At 42.0% G+C, this 20,466-nt stretch overlaps 1 protein-coding gene across 2 annotated transcripts in view; it reads left to right on the forward strand.

The window, feature by feature from the left end:
- Positions 1-20,466, forward strand: part of LOC106584049 (rho GTPase-activating protein SYDE2) — an 89,024-nt gene that overhangs the window by 12,527 nt on the left and 56,031 nt on the right. For both annotated transcript variants that reach the window (XM_014168859.3, XM_014168863.3), the window contains exon 2: positions 11,148-11,882. In XM_014168859.3, coding sequence (XP_014024334.3) covers positions 11,148-11,882 — 735 coding nt within the window. The remainder of the gene's footprint in view (positions 1-11,147; positions 11,883-20,466) is intronic.

Below are 20,466 nucleotides of genomic sequence, written 5' to 3' on the forward strand. Positions count from 1 at the left end.
ACACACCGTGCTCACACTCATACTGCGCTCACACGCTGCGGTTGGGGTTGACCCAGTTTAAATGTTTTTCACCAGTTCTTTAGTTCTCACACAGCTTACTGAGTTGATGGATGATAGGAGTAACTTTTCTAGAACACGCAGAAGTTATTTTTCAGTTGGTTCTTTCCTGCTTGAGTCTCCATGGCATGGTATTTTTATTTTCAAAGCATCGTATGTTGATATGAAGGGCATATGCGTTTACAGTTTGAGTGTGATGGTACAGTAGATAGTAGCAAATGGAAGGAGTAGTGTTAGGGGAGGGTGGTGCCGTGCCGTGTGTGATGGAGGTCTAAGAGAAGGCTGTAAATCTAGAGGAGCTGTGGTCTGGAATGTTCTACGTGTTGGAGCACGATCCCTCTCTCTTATGAAAGACCCCTTAAAGGAGACAGCTCTGCAGTGACCAGCTCAACTCACACTAGCCTGTAAGACTGCTGCCTCTAATTCAACTTGAGCTAAGGCTAGGGCTGTTGGGGTTACCGTATTACTGCCACACCGGCAGTCATGACTCATGACCGCAGTCAAATTCTACTTGTGTTACGACCGTCCTAAAGAGGGTACCAAAGCGCAGCGTCGTGAGTGTTCATGATTTATTTAATTCTGAGAACAAAAAAACGAAAGCCAACAGTTCTGTCAGGTCACCTATAACAAAACAGAAAACAACTACCCACAAACACAGGTGGGAAAAGGCTGCCTATGTATGATTCCTAATCAGAGACAACGATAGACAGCTGCCTCTGATTAGGAACCATACTCGGCCCAAAACAAAGAAATACAAAACATAGAATGCCCACCCCACACCCTGACCTAACAAAATAGAGAAATAAACCGTCTCTCTCAGGTCAGGGCGTGACAACTTGACCGTTGAGTCACGGTAATCTCCTCCTATTCGCTCTGTACATGAATGGCGCTGATGCTTTGGAAGTACCCAATTTGCTAACGACCACCAGCTCAGTAATGGTCTGGTACTCAGCGCTCTTGTCCCTTTATTCTCATAATACAAATGCACTCGAAAATCACATCAAACACTTATCATCAAAACAGTTTCATGCTTTTAAAACTTATCGTTAGGCTACATTGTTTGACCTCACTGTGATGGATCAATTTTAAGAAAGAAGTTCAACAACAGCTTGAAACTCAGTGGAAAACATAGTTGTTGTGGATGTTGTTTCAAAGCCAAACAATGAAATAGACACCGCTTTGAAAGGTGATGATTCATTAAAAGCGTTTAAGACGTCTCATAAATATATTGGAGCTTATGCATATGCACAGGCCTATATAAACTCAGCAAAAAAAGAAACGTCCCTTTTTCAGGGCCCTGTCTTTCAAAGATAATTTGTAAAAATCCAAATAACTTCACAGATCTTCATTGTAAAGGGTTTAAACACTGTTTCCCATGCTTGCTCAATGAACCATAAACAATTAATGAACATGCAACTGTGGAACGGTCATTAAGACACTAACAGCTTACTGACGGTAGCCAATTAAGGTCACAGTTATGAAAACTTAGGACACTAAAGAGGCCTTTCTATTGACTCTGAAAAACACCAAAAGAAAGATGCCCAGGGTCCCTGCTCATCTGCGTGAACGTGCCTTAGGCATGCTGCAAGGAGGCATGATGACTGCAGATGTGGCCAGGGCAATAAATTGCAATGTCCGTACTGTGAGACGCCTAAGACAGCGCTACTGGGAGACAGGATGGACAGCTGATTGTCCTCGCAGTGGCAGACCACGTGTAACAACACCTGCACAGGATCGGTACATCCGAACATCACACCTGCGGGACAGGTACAGGATGGCAACAACAACTGCCCGAGTTACACCAGGAACGCACAATCCCTCCATCAGTGCTCAGACTGTCCGCAATAGGCTGACAGAGGCTGGACTGAGGGCTTGTAGGCCTGTTGTAAGGCAGATTCGCGGTTTTGTCTCACCAGGGGTGATAGTCGGATTCGCGTTTATCGTCGAAGGAATGAGCGTTACACAGAGGCCTGTACTCTGGAGCGGGATCGATTTGGAGGTGGAGGGTCCGTCATGGTCTGGGGCGGTGTGTCACAGCATCATCGGACTGAGCTTGTTGCCATTGCATGCAATCTCAATGCTGTGTGTTACAGGGAAGACATCCTCCTCCCTCATGTGGTACCCTTCCTGCAGGCTCATCCTGACATGACCCTCCAGCATGACAATGCCACCAGCCATACTGCTCGTTCTGTGTGTGATTTCCTGCAAGACAGGAATGTCAGTGTTCTGCCATGGCCAGCGAAGAGCCTGGATCTCAATCCATTTGAGCATGTCTGTGACCTATTGGATCGGAGGGTGAAGGCTAGGGCCATTTCCCCAGAAAGGTCCGGGAACTTGCAGGGACCTTGGTGGAAGAGTGGGGTAACATTTCACAGCAAGAACTGGCAAATCCGGTGCAGTCCATGAGGAGGAGATGCACTGCAGTACTTAATGCAGCTGGTGGCCACACCCGATACTGACTGTTACTTTTGATTTTGACCCCCCCTCCCCCCCTTTGTTCAGGGACACATTATTCAATTTCTGTTAGTCTGTGGAACTTGTTCAGTTTGTATCTCAGTTGTTGAATCTTGTTATGTTCATACAAATATTTAAACATGTTAAGTTTGCTGAAAATACACGCAGTTGAGTTTATGAGCCCAAGCCCCAAAAAAAGCCTGAATTAAAATAATGATTGTGCCATTATACAATACATAACCTAATAGCCCACCGCATATTAAGCACAGCAAAAAAAATGTCTTTGATACATAATTGGTCTAGCCTATAGGCCACTGCAAATTTTTTGGGGGATCTGTTATTATTTATATTTAAGCCCATTTTTCTCCCCAATTGGTAGTTACTATGTTCTCTCATCGCTACAAATCCCCAACGGGTTCAGGAGAGGTGAAGGTTGAGACATGCGTCCTCCAAATTATGACCTGCCAAGCCGCACTGTGCTCACTTAACCTGGAAGCCAGCCGTGCCAATGTTTCGGAGAAAACACCGTTCAACTGACAATCGAAGTAGGCTTGCAGGCACCCGGCCCACCACAAGGAGTCGCTAGAGCCTGTTGAGCCAAGGAAAGCCCCCCGGCCAAGCCCTACCCTAACCTGGACGATGCTGGGCCAATTGTGCACTGCTCTATGGGGCTCCCGGTCATGGCCGGATCGAACCCCAGGCTGTAGTGGCGCCTCAGTTCTGTCTGGGTGTTTATTTACTTAAATCACTGAACAAAACAGGCACTTAATAGAGACAGACTTCTATTTGAGCCAGCTGTCTATTTCCTTAATGCACACAGCTTTTCTTCATTTGCATAGTTAATTGTTTAATTCCAGCATTCATATCCAGCATTTTAGTCCATTTCTTCTTCCTGCACTAATGTGGTATCATTTACACACTGTCACATTTCTTTTGTCTTAGTATCCCTTTATTAAAATAAATAAATAAAAATTCCTTGACAATAATTATTCTCCTCTTTGACTGTTTTTGTGCTTGCCAGTTAGCTAACCGTTCTCAGCTGTTAGCAGCCAATGGCTATCAGTTTCTTACTGCTGAAAAAAACTGATGATTGCCATCATTTTATTGAATCATTACTGAATTATTTAATGTGACAAATCAAACATTAAACCTCGTAAACAATTCATGGTAATTCATTTAGACCCAGTGTTTATTTTAAACAGGCGTTTATTTGCTGAAATGTGTGTTGTTGTCGGGCTATTAAAAGGGACAAGCGGCTATTTGAGACTGCGTTTAATTTAAGTTTTATGGTAGCTCTTATGCGTACTCGCTCAGGAAAGGGAACAATATCCTTTCTATTTTATTCAGTTATGTTCAGTTGTATTCTTCTTACTTTAAAATCATATAATATGAAAAAATGGCATGGAATTTATAAACATCTCTTGTCTGCTAAATTGACTAGCCTATGCTGCCATTGGCATGGTGCATAGCCAGATAACATACAGTAGGCCAACTCTGAATATTCCACTGGGAAAAATCTGGTTAATCAATGTTATTTCCACGTCATTTCAACCCCAAAAATCTATGTGAAGACATTTAATCAATGTGGAAAACTAATTGGATTTGCAAAAAGTCATCAACATAAGGGCATTTTGTCTTTTTTTTCACCTAACTTTCAACCTAAATGACATGGTGAATTGTTTTGTTGAGTTCATGTTGAATTCACTTCAGCTGACAACTCAACCAAATGTAAATCAAAACTAGATGTTGAAATGACGTATATGCCCAGTGGGATGCTATTCTGTTCCTCTGAAATACATTTTCTCCATATCATAATGTTTCTTTAGACCTGCCTAAAATAAATAATGGATTCATTGTGATGGTGTATATTAAATGGATTTACAGTGCCTTGCAAAAGCATTCATCCCCCTTGGCGTTTTTCCTATTTTGTTGCATTACAACCTGTAATTTAAATTGATTTTTATTTGGATTTCATATAATGGACATACACAAAATAGTCCAAATTGATGAAGTGAAATGAAAAAAATAACTTATTTAAAAATTAAAAATTTATTAAAAACGTAAAAGTAGTGTGTGCATATGTATTCACCTCATTTGCTATGCAGCCCCTAAATAAGATATGGTGCAACCAATTACCTTCAGAAGTCGCATAATTAGTTAAATAAAGTCCGCCTGTGCGCAATCTAAGGGTCACATGATCTCAGTATTTTTACACCTGTTCTGAAAGGCCCCAGAGTCTGCAACACCACAAAGCAAGCGGCACCTGAAGACCAAGGAGCTCGCCAAACAGGTCAGGAACAAAGTTGTGGAGAAGTACACATCAGGGTTGGGTTATAAAAAAAATATCCAAAACTTTGAACTTCCCACGGAGCACCATTAAATCCATTATTAAAACATGGAAAAATATGGCACCACAACGGCAGTGGTGGAAAAAGTACCCAATTGTCATACTTGAGTAAAAGTATTTTTATTTATTTATGGATAGCCAGGGGCACACTCCAACACATAATTTAGAAACGAAGCATTTGTGTTTAGTGAGTCCGCCAGATCAGAGGCAATAGGGATGACCAGGGATGTTCTCTTGATAAGTGCATTCATTTGACAATTTTCCTGTCCTGCTAGCCATTCAAAATGTAGCAAGTACTTTTGGGTGTCAGGGAAAATGTATGGAGTAAAGTACATATTCTTTTAGGGATGTAGTTAAGTAAAATTTGTCACATATAAATACCCCAAAAAACGACTTAAGTAGAACTTTAAAGAATTTGTAATGAAGTACTTTACTCCACTGCTGTGCGGTAGCATAGAGCACAGTCTATGGGTTGGTTGGGTGGCTGGACTCTATGACAGTTATTTTTGAGAAGTCAAACAGACGCAAAATGTGACTATATGGTCGCAGTCTAGAATCCTGTTGATGAGAAAAACCTGTTCTATTTCACCTGATTTTAACATTCTGTCATAAAGAGAACAACTTAATAAAAAACACTTCCTGTCTCAAGGTTCAATTAAACATCCTATAGTAAGTGCCTATTAAGTGCCTTAATAAAGTAACAGGTTGACCGTAACAGTGCCAAAAAAGAAGTCAAGGGATGCACAGAGGGACATGTCAAAATTCTGAAGTTTGACACTTTAGCAAGTCTTTATTCATATAAAACATTTTTAAATATGAAAGAGACACAACATGCACTCATTTCGTGTAACTTTAGTCAGCACATGCTAAAGCTAACAGGACATCTCCTCTACTCAGCACCTGCTAAAGCTAACAGGCCAGTCCCTGAACTTAGCATAAGCTAAAGTAAACATACCATCCCTTCCAAGAGGACATGAGCTTAAGCCGAGCTAATGCAAACAGACTGCTGGCTCGCTCACTGTAAACAGATTCCTGACGTGCCTCTTGCTTAGTCGTAGTAAATATACTGTGGCGAAGCACTTTCTAAGGTTTTTGGTATCCTTGAAGTGTGCAGAGTCAGACTTTTTGAACTAAAGTGGTTCCCTCTTTAATGTATGCGTGTTCCCGTATGAAGATCACAGTGTATTACGAAGTAGGGCTGTCCCTGACAAAAGAGTCGTCTGTTCATTTGATTGGTCGACATTTTTGAACATGTATTTTTCCATATATTGACACATCCTATGTGTTTTAATCAACAATATTCACTGAGTTTGTCTGAATCTTTTAGCACACAGTTTGATTAACCTAATTAAGACACACAAATGACTTGAGGGAGTCCAACCAGCAATTGATTTAATTGTGCTGGGCCAGGCTCGGACTCGCTACACTGTGTTTAAAAAAATAAAATAAAGATAGCGAGTGATTGTGACTAGCACGCGTTGTCTCACTGCTGCAGCGACCACCACTGAACATCAAAGTGTTTATCAAATTACTGATGTGGCAGATTCGGACGCGACAAAATTGACAAATGTAGTGTTTTATGCTCGTGCACATAATTACATTACCCGACCTCCCCCGGAAGACAAATCCCGTCTGAATAGGGCACAATAGTGCCTGACCTATAGCCAGTCTGGTCATTGCCGTTCTGCCGCCATAGGTGAGACCAAAAAATGTTGCCCCCGCAAAACTAGAATAGTCCCTGTAAGCAAAATGACGTTGAAAAGACGTCTAAAATACATAATTTCCAGACGTTGAAGTTAGATCCAATTTAGCTTCTGGATGAAAGGTGAAATGGTATTTTCCGTATGTTTTAAATATATATTTTCCAGGAAGCTGAAAAGGTATATTTTCCGAATGTTGAAAATACGTAATTCCAGGTGTTGAAATCAGGCTTATTTTTGGTTCTGAATGAAAGTCGAAAAGAAGTCATTTATAGACGTCTATGTTTGGACCAAATCAAGTCTTGTCCAGACTGGACAAAATCTGAACTAAACATCTATGATGGTTCAGATTGTCTGGTCTGGACCGGACCAAAAATCCGTGGACATTGAAATCAGGGCCTGTCTGGACCGCACCAAATCTGAACCAAACATAGACATGAATGATTAGTTCAGATTTGGTCGGACCAAAAAGTGATGTCTGTGGATGTGGAAATCAAGGCCGGTCCGGAACTGTACCAAAAAAAGACGTCTAAAAGGTGTCGGTCCGTGCTTACTAAGGTGTAGCCTACAGTGTTGCCTGAAATTGAGTTTTATCTATGTGGTAAGCCTACCGTTTTATAAAACACCAAAAAACAATGTGCAGACAGGATAAAAAAAGACATCCAAAATAATTCTGCTCGTGCTTACCCATCCATGTGGTAGGTCCACCTTTTGTAAAATATGCCATTGCATTGGCTTTGTTAGTCTTGATTGCTGTGACTAATCAATTTGGCTGTTAAGCACTGAATATCAGCTACCCAACTTTATCAGGAGTTATTGCAAGCCTATTTGCAATGTGTTTACACAGTGGGAAATGCAAAGATATGACATTTTTTCGCTATGATCAGTTTGTCCAAAAATGTACAGATAGTTTTGATGTCTTCACTATTATTCTACAATGTAGAAAATAGTAAAAATAAAGAAATCCGGCAAAAAGTAGGTGTGTCCAAACTTTTGACACTTTTTTTTTGCTACTGCTCGACTAAAGAAATCTCGGTCGATCAGCAGCCTATTGACCAAAGAGTCGACTAAATAGGTTCAGCATAGGGCCGACCACCTGCTTTGTAGGCCTCAGTGGGGGGACTGAGAATCACAGGAATATTTTTTTCTCAGGAAGCATGAAATGATTCAATAACTCCAAAAAAACATCTGTTATGGTGAGAGGAACTTTACACTTTAAGGCTCGGTTGAAGAGATTTGGGTAGTGTAGATGGCAGCAATTATTCCAAAGTCAACTGTTGCTTTCTTTAAGAGTTAATAAAATGCAGTCAGTCGATGTGAGAAGAGGAAACCCAAGCCTTAGCTCAGAGGTTTATATATATATTTTTTCAGGGAACTTATCCCAGTGGAGCTCTAGTCTCTCACCATGAAGTCCATGCACGCGCACACACAGTAACATACTCACAAAAGCATCTTAGTCTCCATCTAGAGAACTCAGAATAGCTTGCCAATTTACGCAACTTTACAGGCCATGTGATATCTGTTCTCTTAAATTCCTGATTGTACTGGTTAAAAAGAAATGGAAAGCAATTTATTCTGACACAGACGTGTCCACACACACCAACACCCAACCCTGGACCCTACACTACCATTCAAAAGTTTGGGGTCACTTAGAAATGTCCTTGTTTTTGAAAGAAAATCATTTTTTTGTCCACTAAAATAACATAAAATGTATCAGAAATACAGTGTAGATTTTGTTAATGTTGTAAATGACTATTGTAGCTGGAAACGGCTTTTATTGTAAACATTTTTTAATGGAATATCTACATAGGCGTACAGAGGTCCATTATCGGCAACCATCACTCCTGTGTTCCAATGGCACATTGTGTTAGCTAATACAAGTTTATAATTTTAAAAGGCTAATTGATCATTAGAAAACCCTTTTGCAATTATGTTAGCACAGCTGAAAACTGTTGTTCTGATTTAAAGAAGCAATAAAACTGGCCTTCTTTAGACTAGTTGAGCATCTGGAGCATCAGCATTTGTAGGTTCGATTACAGGCCAGAAACAAGTGACCCCAAACTTTTGAACGGTAGTGTATGTATGAAAATATTCTCAGCAGCCAGTCTGTAATTTGGTGGTTGTAGACTGGCTGACATGAAATCTGTTTCCTTAAGGAAACGAGAACTTGTCATTAGCGTGTCCTGTGGAGAGCTCATCTAGGCTGAGAGAGAAGGCTGTCTTTACAGAGAGAAGACTGCCATGCCATGCGCGTTGCAGCAGGATCCAGCCCACTCAGATCCAGCTTGTCGGTTTTTCTCTTTCTCTCCCAGCAGGCAGCATCTGCTCATCAGCCCATGGCTTGTCAACACTCCCAGCAGAAAAACAGGACCTGTCAGACAGACAATCTTTGCATGATTTGCAGGGTCAATTACTTTGCGACTTGTAAGAGTCTTTTTACTATCTGCTAGGTAAACTGTACACACAGAGCTGCGAGCTGTACAGACACACAGACACCCCTTCTCTTGTTGTGTTGAATGGGGATGTAACTCTCTGAACCCTTTGAATATCAAGCCAGAAGCTACCACATCGCCACCTTTTATCAGTCCCTATTCATGTTCATATTGCCACTGGCTGTACTTACACTGAACAAAAATATAATGTAAAGTGTTGGTCCCATGTTTCATGAGCTGAAATAAAGGATCCCAGTAATGTTTCATACACACAAATCTTATTTCTCTCAAATTTGGTGCACAAACTTGTTTACATCCCTGTTGGTGACCATTTCTCCTTTGCCAAGATAATCCATCCACATGACAGGTGTGGCATATCAAGCGGCTGATTGAACACCTTGTGCTGGGGACAATAAAAGATCCCTCCAAAATGTTTGTCACACAACACAATGCCACAGATGTCTCAAGTTTTGAGGAAGCATGAAATTGGCATGCTTACTGCAGGAATGGCCACCAGAGCTGTTGCCAGATAATACATTTAAATTTTTCTACCATAAGCCGCCTCCAACATCGTTTTTGAGGATGTGACAGTACATCCATCTGGCCTCACAACCGCAGATCACGTTTATGGTGTCGTGTGGGCAAGCGGTTTGCTGATGTCAACGTTGTGAACTGAGTGCCCCATGGTGGCGGTGGGTTATGGTATTGGCAGGCATATTCAAATCAAATGTAAATCAAATCAAACTTATTTATATAGCCCTTCTTACATCAGCTGATATCTCAAAGTGCTGTACAGAAACCCAGCCTAGAACCCCAAACAGCAAACAATGCAGGTGTAGAAGCATAATCTATGAACACGATTGCATTTTATCGATGGCAATTTCAATGCACAGAGATACCATGAAGAGATCCTGAGGCTCATTGTTATGCCATTCATCCGCTGCCATCACCTCATGTTTCAGCATGATAATGCACGGCCCCATGTCGCAAGGATCTGTACACAATTAGTGGAAGTTGAAAATGTCCCAGTTCTTCCATGGCCTGCATTCTCACCAGACATGTCACCCATTGAGCGTTTTTGGGTGCTCTGCCAGTTCCTGCCAATATCTAGCAACTTCGCACAGCCATTGATGAGGAGTGGGACAACATTCTACAGGCCACAATCAACAGCTTGATCAACTCTATGCGAAGGAGATGTGTTGAGCTGCATGAGGCAAATGGTGGTCACACCGGTATACTGACTAGTTTTCTGATTCACAGCCCTTCCTTTTTTGGGGGGTGGTGGTATCTGTGACCAACAAATTAACTGTAACTCGGTAAAATCTTTGAAATTGTTGTATGTTGCCGTTATATATTTGTTCAGTATATTTCAACCGCCCCAACCATGATTCTCATCCTTTCATCCCCTCCTCCTCTTTATCCCTCGCTCTTCTATTTTCACAGCTGTCATGGCGGCGGGGGTTTTTATGATTTTCTTTCCGCTCTGTTTGAGGAGTGTAGAGTGTTTGAGGTGCTCTGACTCTGTCCCGTCTCTTTGTTATCGCCTGATCGGTTTGAGCTCGTACATTCCCCAAGTTGACATTTCCGACATGGGAAGTCATTGGAGCCTAATGTGCTAGTGCGGTACAGGGCCTGTAGCGTAGTAATTAAAACGTTTGTTTGGTCAAAATATAGCAGAGCATAAGAGGATATTGACAAAACACCCATTTCATTCTGACTGTCGGAAGTGAAATACAGCTGTGAAGAGAGATGGCGTGTTTGGTTTTCGAATAGTGTATTTGTGGTTGAGTGTGAAGGAGAAAGTAGCAAAGACACAATGTTATCCTCCCAAGGCAAATAGAATCATTTAATCAAATGTTGGGTTGAGAAAACAAGTGGGAGACTATGATTCAACAGGTGGCGATAAGGGTTATAAAACAGCCACCACAATTTCCACAGTGATAGTTGCCTGGATACCTCTTTGTGTGTTAGGGCTCCTGTATGAAGGGGCACAGGTAAGCAGATGGTCGTGTGAGATACTAGTATTAGAAGGCGTCCAAAATGGCACCCTTTTCTCTACATAGTGCACTACTTTTGACCAGACAATGGGATGCCATTTCAGATGCAGCCTCAGTCTCTCCTGCTCTACAGTCTGACACGTCTCTCTCTCTCCTGCAGCTCTGATAGAAAATGACCACTCCTCCTTCGCCAACGGCCTTGATGTGGGCGGGGGCAAGGCCGTCGAGACGTCGCTATGGAGACCCCCGCTCAACACCATCACCGTCTCCAAGAAACGTAACTGGCTCCAGCAGAGCTCTGGGAGGCCGCATCACGCCACGGACGACCCCCGGTACCGTCTGGGAGCAGAGGAATACAATGGACACGGACAAGCTCCACTCTCCACTCTTAGCTCCTCCCCAGAGAACCTAAACCCTCCCGGGCCAACCCTATCCCACCCCCTCTGCCTACACCTGCCCCTCGTTAGAATGGGCCACGCCCGTGTGGCGCCTCATTCCAGGTGTGTGGAACCGACTGAGGAGAATGATGCAGACGATGAGGGGGAGATCTGGTACAACCCCATCCCTGAGGATGAGGAACTAGAGCTGCATCACAGCCACAGACCCACTTCCACCCCCCAGGTCAGGCTGATGGTCCAGACACGTCCCCAGGATCCTCACGTCCCCCAGACGAGGCCCAGCAGGGAAGTGGAGGCCGGGGTCAGGCGGGCTCTGGAGGGATGCAGCCCTAACCTGGAGGGTGTGGGGGAGAGCATGGGTGGCGGAGGTGGAGAGCGGAGTCAGCAGGGGATTGCCATACGTTGCATGGGGCCGTCTCTACATCTGCAAAGACAGATGCTGCTCGCGTGCAAACCTCAGGAGTGCCCATCCAGTTCCAGCAGAGCCACAGCTACAGGTAAAGAATATGCTCTCTAGAATTCTAGGTCTACCTATTGTTCACACCCTCTTAAGCCAGCCCCACCCATCTCTTTAAGGATTCAAATGTAAGGTCATGTGCTAAACAGTGGTAGTAGACTACAATAAGGGAAAAGTTCCTGGTGAACAGAAAGTGTCCAGATTAAAATATTTTATAAATATTACATGACGCTTACTCAGACACAATACCAGAGCACAAACTTGTTATTGTTTTGGCCACTGCAGTTATCACAATTCAGGTCCACGCGTGTTTCCCCAACTCCGTAGTTGGTGAAGAAATGGTGCATGTAGTTGATGACTGCGCTGCTGCCTTTGCTGGATGACCATGCCTTTATCAATCAAGTAGTTGACTTGTTGTGGTTTTTCTTCAAAGAAGACACCGAACAAGCCCCACTTGCAAGGAGTTAAAAAGTAGATGGGATCTGGCTGCATAGTGTCAGAAGGATAGTGCACCTGCAAACAACAAAATAACATTAAGATAAATTATAATTAATTGTCTCACCCTTATCAATCTGTCTTTACACAGCTCAAAGGCATTTGCCTGCCTCCCATATATATATATATATATATATATATATATATATTTTTTTTTTTGTGTATACCCATCTATGTCCTTAATCAGTATAAAGGAGGAAATGTTACTTTTTGAGCAAAATCAAAGCTGTAATGCATCCTGATGTCTTTGTTTGCTGGTTCAGTAGGGGCTCCAGAGACAACTGCAGGTCTTGACAGGTGGTCTTGCAGTCAACGACCATCTTCTGGTAGACAGACCGCTCACTCTGAACAAGCAGGAGATGCTGCTCTTGCTTCCACAGCTTGGCTGACTTAACAGCTTCTGGCAGATCTGAAGACCTGATAGTTAAACCTCTGGCACTGCAAGCACAGGTCTGTCCTGGGCTTAGTGCATGAGATGTGGGGCAGCACTTTTCTCCACAGATTCATGAAGGAAGAGAGCCCAACTACACATACCTCTGGCAATACAATTGCATTATCCTCTGCGTAGTTGTTGAAGTTCACCACTTGCTACAAGGCCTCATGCTTCAGTTGTAATCAGTGCTTGCTTGGGCCAGGTCTCTTTTTGATGGGAGGCATTAGACCATTCTCCTTGTATGACTGGTGGAGGAGAGTCAGGCGTGTTCTACTGATGCTGAAAGACAAACTCCAGATACAAATATTTTAGCATTATTATACAATAGATAGTTCATACACAATGTTAGCTAGCAAGCCAGCCATCAAACTTCAGCAAGATTTAATTTGCAATGCAAACCGATTGTCATAGCTAGCTAAAGTTAACCAAATAGGTTCAATGTTACCTAGTTAGCTAGCTAACATTAGGCTATAACTAGCAATGCGAAATGGCATTCTGAGAACATCACTAAAAAATGTTTTTACCTAAATCAGGGATTTCCTCATCATCTGATTCATTTTCAGTCAGAGTCCTCATGGCACGATCGTCCTCCAGAAAGTAGTCCATCACAACATTTCCCTCTGACCTTTGTCGATAGTGCCTGATAAATTCAGGGCAGCAATGTTATTGAGAGCAGTAGCAACATATTTGCAGTTCTCCATGGCTGATGTTATATGTTTCGAAAAACTGCAGTAGAAAGGATTATCTACACATAACGAGCAGCTCATTTTATAGACACGATGCTACACCACAGATCAATCTGTTCAAACTCATCTCTCGGCATGTCCAGCCCACTCATTATCTCAGCCAATCATGGCTAGCGGGAAGGTTGCTGGCTTTTTCTGTGGCTAAACCAACTAGGCTCGTAATTTAACAATTGCATTCGTATTTACAGATGGCATACACGTTTAAGGCACATGAAAGTTCACTTGTTTGAGAAAGCATTTCTGCCAAAAAACGGATTTTGATCATATATTTCACATTCAAACGGTTCTCCTGTGAAGTCGTGACTTGCGACATACGCCTAGTTTCCTGAATCGGGTCACATATGTAGCTTAGCCCCTATTTTACACCATCTGAGGTTTTTGTGTTGTGCACGCCATCGGTTGAGACACAACATGCTCTTGATTACAGGGTACATGTCATGTTTTGGCTGATACATTTATTAAAATGGGAATAAAATGTACATTTCTACTTTCAAATGGTACCACCAGGATGGTTGGAGGTCCACACGTCAGAGAACGTTGACTTGAATGGGAATATTGATTTGTTTTAAATTATATTGTCAATCCTCCATAGGAAATCTATTGAAATTAATCAACTTAAAATGGTCATTTCTATGAATTATATTGACATTCAACGGTGAGTGGCTGGCGGCCATCTTTGTGGTAGTAATTAGAAGTTACAATTTCAATTCAATTTACATTTCAAGTGTACCAGCTAAATTGCAGTGGTCTGAAGGGATAGGTCCATTCTATGAATTATATTTCTGATTAAAATGACACCGACCCTGTATTCAAGAGCATGTTGTGTCATCCAATGGCGGGAACAACACAAAAACCTCAGATGTAAAGTAGAGTCTAAGCTACAAAATTAGCAATTGTGAAAAAAATCTGAGTTTAGTTTTTGACACGACACCATTTTGATATCTGAAAATTCTTGTGACCCAACCCATGTGAAATAATGATGTACAGTACCAGTCAAAAGTTTGGACTCACCTACTCATTCAAAGGTTATTTATTTTTACTATTTTCTACATTGTAATAACACATATGGAATCATGTAGTAACCAAAAAAAGTGTTCATCAAATTTAGTTTAGTTTATTAATTCGACCATTTAAAAAAAAAACAAGCACACAAAACTTAAAGCCATACATGCACATGAATAAAATCATTGAGGATAACAAAGTCTGGGACTTATTTCCATTGTGGTCCTCTTGAGACAAGATGGCTAGACAAGATCGAACACAGTATGGCAGTGAAATAATAGAAGAACATCTATGTTTTTGTTTTATCTCATCATTCCAGTTACATCATAGGGGTTATTCATATTGGCACAGAAGACAAACATATTTTTATTTTATTTTTAAATCTGTCCAGAGAGGACGTTGTTTTTATAGGAAGAGGCAAATCATTCCATTGTGAGGCTCCAGTATAGAAGAAAGTACCTTTCCCTGCATTATTCCTGAACCTGTATAAGCGCAAATCAGCAACACATGATCTGGTGCTGTGATTGTGTGCATCCCTTACACGAGGAAAGTAATCACTTAGATATCTGGGCGCAGGACCATAAATACTCCTGTAAACCAAACCTAGTCTAATCTGGGACACCCTAGCCTCAACAGGCAGCCAGTTTAGTTCCTGAAAGCAGCTCCTGCCTATGTGAGTACGTGGACTCACCTTCAATACTACCCTGATCAACTTATTCTGGGCTATCTGGAGCTTCCCCTTTTATAAGTTTAGATCAGCCCCCAAACCAGGAAGTACTAGCATAGTCAAAATGGCATTGAATGAGGGCAGTAGCTAGCACTTTCATGGAGTCCTTATCAAGCAGCCTGGACTTTCTAGCCAAAAACTTAGTCCTGGCATTAACCTTCCCTAGCACCTTATTGGCCATGCTCACACCTCCCAAGCTTCCATCAAGGATACATCCCAAGTAGCTAACAGAGGTTTTAGTAGTCAGCACCTCACCCCCTAACTCCACTCTGATTTCAGACGACCTACACAATTTAGGTCTGGATCCAAAAATAATTGCTTCAGTTTTCCCTAAGTGCAGAGATAGCTTATCTCCAAGCCATTTGCTAATGTTAGTAAGCTCTGTGCTAAGTATGCGCTGCAACATAGTTTTACTTTTGTGAGACACCAGAATTGTAGAGTCATCCGCAAAAAGAAAAAGACGGCAAGAACAAGCATCTTTCATATTAATATACAATAAAAACAGCAGAGGCCCAAGTACGCTCCCCTGCGGAACGCCACAACTCATTGGTTTTGCCTGAGACAGTGAACCATTAACCTCTACTACTTGCTCCCTTCCTGATAAATAGGACTCTACCCAGCCTAGAGGGATATTGCTTAACCCCACTGCCTCCAGTTTGGAGATTAGGAGACAGTGGTTAACTATATCAAAGGCCTTCTGTAGGTCAAGCAGGACCATTCCACACAGATTTCACTCATCAATCTCTTTGATGAAGTCAGTCATGTAAAGTAGACATGAATCAGTGGAGTATGTTTTTCTAAAACCCGACTGAAAATCCTACATTAGACCCTGTTTGTTAACATTCATACATTTGCTCATGTACAATTCTCTCCAGGATCTTTGATGTTACACAGAGGATAGATACAGGCCGAAAATTCCCAGGGTCAGACTTTATCCCCTTCTTATACAGAGGTATAACTTTAGCTTGTTTCATGTCCCTGTCTACCCCTACACTATCTAGCACAGGTGACCAGTCAATTTTACCCACTTCCTCCCTAAACTTTTCTACACAGTACTTTGAGTGCTCTGATTCTAACGGTTTTGTGACACTTAAATATATCTTTAATAATCCTCCTTGTGCAAAATGTAATAAAATGATCACTGATTCCATAGACTATTACTCCACTCTGCGATATTTTAGATTTATCAGACACCAATATTAAGTCAATTGTACTTTGCACTGTTTCAGATATTCTGGTGGGATCTTTTATCATTTGGGTCAGAGCAAGTGATCTACAAAACTGCATAAATACATTGTGGGTTGGGCTATTCTTTTTGCAGACATCAGTATTGAAATCCCCTAACAAAATGATTTCCTTCAACAGCGAATCATTACAGTTTGACAACACAATTTCAAGACCTTCATAGAATGCATTCTGCTTGGGCGGCCAATAAAACACACCCCCAACAAAATCGGCTTGGTTTTGGGAAGGCAGATATCCAGCCAGACAATCTCCAGATCAGCGTTTAAATCCGATCTGACGTTAAAAGCAATGTCAGATCTTACAAACGCACATATTCCCCCACCGTTCCGATTCTTCCTGACAACAGAGTAATTACCTATCTCAATTTCTGAGTCACAAACAGATGAATCCAACCATGTCTCAGTAAAACATAAGACACCCACCTCTGATTTGCAAACCAACAGGCGTATCTCATCCATCTTCGGTAGTAGGCTTTGGACGTTTAAGTGCACAAAATGTAAGCCCTTCTTCCCAAAGGCCTCATTGAATTCCCGATCCACTTGTAACTCGCCTCCCACTGCGCTGCCATCTTCCCACTGCCCTGCCTCCGGTGGCCTCTGTCGCCATGGAGCACCCCTCCCCAGGTGCCACTCCATCGTCCTCACCACCGCGTCCCCCGTCACTCGCCTCTGATTGCCTCCCTCCTCCGGTGCACTCTCCACTCTCGGTAAGTCCTCTGATCCCACTCCACCTTCAATGCTCACACACCCCGCGGGTACAGCACACCGACAGCAACGGTAAGCTTCATTGACCCCGTGTCCAAAGCTAGAATCGCTGCATTTTAGATGAATCCACTGCGCGCGTTCCAAACATACCAAAGCTTTGCTGTTACTCTTTATCCACCGTTCGCAAGAGGAGCATAGGCCGTTTGATGGGGTTCATGATAAAGTGAGGTCCAGGGCATTGATGGATATCACCTGATAAGAGAAGGAATAGAGTTATTATAAGTTCTCCACCCTTAATTTGCGATTTCAGACTAGATTTTGATGATCGTTTTGGTTTGTGCCAAGGTGCTATGAAAGTTCGGTGTATATAACATTCCTTCCAAATCCGAAGTGCTGGATGCCATCAAAAGTGTTTGCATGACTGAGAAGTTGCTGAGAATTTACTATTCTTTCATCTAAATAGCAGATGCAATTATTTCCAGTAACATTTAAAACAAACACAAAGTAAAAGTGCTGCCACCATGCCGAACTTGCCGGTCGCCACCAAGACGTCTTGGATACAATATATTAGATTCTTCAATGTAGCCACCCTTTGTCTTGATGTCACCTTTGCACACTCTTGGCATTCTCTCAACTAGCTTCATGAGGTTGTCACCTGGAATGCTTTTGAACCCTGACCTGTTTCCCAGAACTGCTGTTTTCAACTCGCTGAGCACTTGTTGGCTGCTTTTCCTTCACTCTGTGGTCCAACTCATCCCAAACCATCTCAATTGGGTTGAAGTTGGTTTGATTGGGGAGGCCAGGTCATCTGATGTAGCACCATCACTCTCCTTCTTGGTCAAATAGCCCTTACACAGCCTGGAGGTGTGTTGGGTCATTGTCCTGTTGAAAAACGTATGATAGTCCCACTAAGCACAAACCAGATGAGATGGCGTATCGCTGCAGAATGCTGTGGTAGCCATGCTGGTTAAGTGTGCCTTGAATTCTAAATAAATCACAGACAGTATCACCAGCAAAGCACACCATCACACCTACTCCATGCTTCACGGTGGGAACCACACACACTGATATCTTCCGTTCACCTACTCTGCGTCTCACAAAGACACGGCGTTAGGAACCAAAAAATCTCAAACTTGGACTCATCAGACCAAAGATTTCCACCATTGCTCGTGTTTCTCTCTTCTTATTGGTGTCATTTAGTAGTGGTTTCTTTGCAGCAATTCGACCATGAAGGCCTGATTCACGCAGTCTCCTCTGAACAGTTGATGTTACTTGAACTCTGAAGAATTTATTTGGGCTGCAATTTCTGAGGCTGGTAACTCTAATGAACTTATCCTCTGCAGCAGAGGTAACTGGGTCTTCCTTTCCTGTGGCGGTCCTCATGAGAGCCAGTTTCATCATCGTGCTTGATGTTTTTTGCAACTGCACTTGAAGAAACGTTCAAATTACTTAATTTTCCAGAGTGACTGACCATGTCTTAACGTAATGATGGACTGTTGTTTCTCTTTTCTTATTTGAGCTGTTCTTGCCATAAATGGACTTTGGTCTTTTTACCAAATAGGGCTATCTTCTGTATACCACCCCTACTTTGTCATAACACAACGCATTAAGAAGGGAAGAAATTCCACACATTAACTTTTAACAAGGCAAACCTGTTAATTGAAATGCATTCCAGGTGACTATCTCATGAAGCTGGTTGAGAGAATGCCAAGAGTGTGCAAAGCTGTCATCAAGGCAAAGGGTTGCTACTTCGAAGAATCTCGTATTTGTTTAACACTTTTGGGGGGGGGGTTACTACATGATGTGTTATTTCATAGTTTTGATGCCTTCATTATTATTCTACAATGTAGAAAATTGTAAAACATTTTGAAAAACCCTGGAATGAGTATTTGTGTCCATACATTTGACTGATACTGTATCTTAATACATATGTGCCATTCTGTCTGGGCCTGTTTTCCAGTCAGTCACAAAGTCGCTCTAGAAGACTTGTAAGTTGCCACATCGTGACACTTGCTCATGTTATGGTGGACTTGTTTAGTGTTGTGTAGTGGCTTTGCTGGCATGCATCTAAAAAAAATTGGTTGACTTTGCCCCACAACCCAACCTTCCTGTTTTTACAGAAAACAACCCAACTATAGACCCAATGCCTGCAATTTGAGTCATTCAGACAACCCAGCTTTTTTTTGGAGAGTGTAACTTACATCTCAAATCCATGCATGCATGAAGCATTGACCTGTCTGGTGCACACACATTTCTCTGTCCTCAATTTGATTGTAGGCCTCAATCTGTATGTTTGCCTTGTAACTGATTGCTTCTAGAATGAGAGAGGGAACAACATGATCAAGATGAGTTAGCTACTACTAGTTTTAAAGCAATGAAAGATCTAATTGTTACAAACTATGTATGGGCTACATTTGAGAATACTTGTATTTGCTTACCATATCAATCTTGAAGACAATACACTCATTTATCACTCAAAAAATGAGTGTTACGAGTGATTGCACCACAAACACATTTCCAGGGTGTTGATGCATCCTCCCAGCCTTTCACTCTATCCCATAAAACATGACATTGCAAACTAGGCATAATTTAGCAAATAAAATGTCACGTTTAATAAGTTAGAAACTCACTGGACAACTTTGGTAGGTCGCAAGCTAGATAGCTTGGTTTCCATTTTCCATCAGATGTTTCTAATCCTTCTGATTGGTCATCAATGGTTACAGGTCTTGGAAGTTGTTGCCACAGGTTTTCCTCACATTCACCACTAATGGAAAACGTTGGAAAACTTCTGGCAACATTTTGTGGCATACTATTTAGTTTCCAGCAAATTTTCTGCAAACTTGCGGGACGTTTGCTGCAACAAATTCATTTTTGTAAGGGTGGACATTAGTTATCTAGCAGTGTGTGTTGTTGAGACTGGACAGTGTGACTTCATCTATAGTGATGACAGCTAGCACATCAACAAGATCTCATAGTTTCCCCTCGAAATTTGACATTTTGATGAACGTTTTTTTTGTTGACACATTCATTCTGTATGGTTACAAGGTTAATTCCGTGTGGTTACAGGGTTAAAACAAACGACTCAAAAGGTTAACAGTTTTTAGGCATTAAAACCAAAATATTTAAAAGGTACCATCAGTATTCATAATATTCTAAAGGCTTGCTAGAGCTGCCATAGCGCAGTGACATAAGCAGCCTCATGAGTTCTCACCAATTGCTGGGTGATCTTTCTTTTGGGGGTGTGAGCTCCGAAGAAGGCATATCGATTTCCG

This window comes from Salmo salar, chromosome 23, assembly GCF_965601325.2.
Source record: "Salmo salar chromosome 23, fSalSal1, whole genome shotgun sequence".
Lineage (NCBI taxonomy): Eukaryota > Metazoa > Chordata > Actinopteri > Salmoniformes > Salmonidae > Salmo > Salmo salar.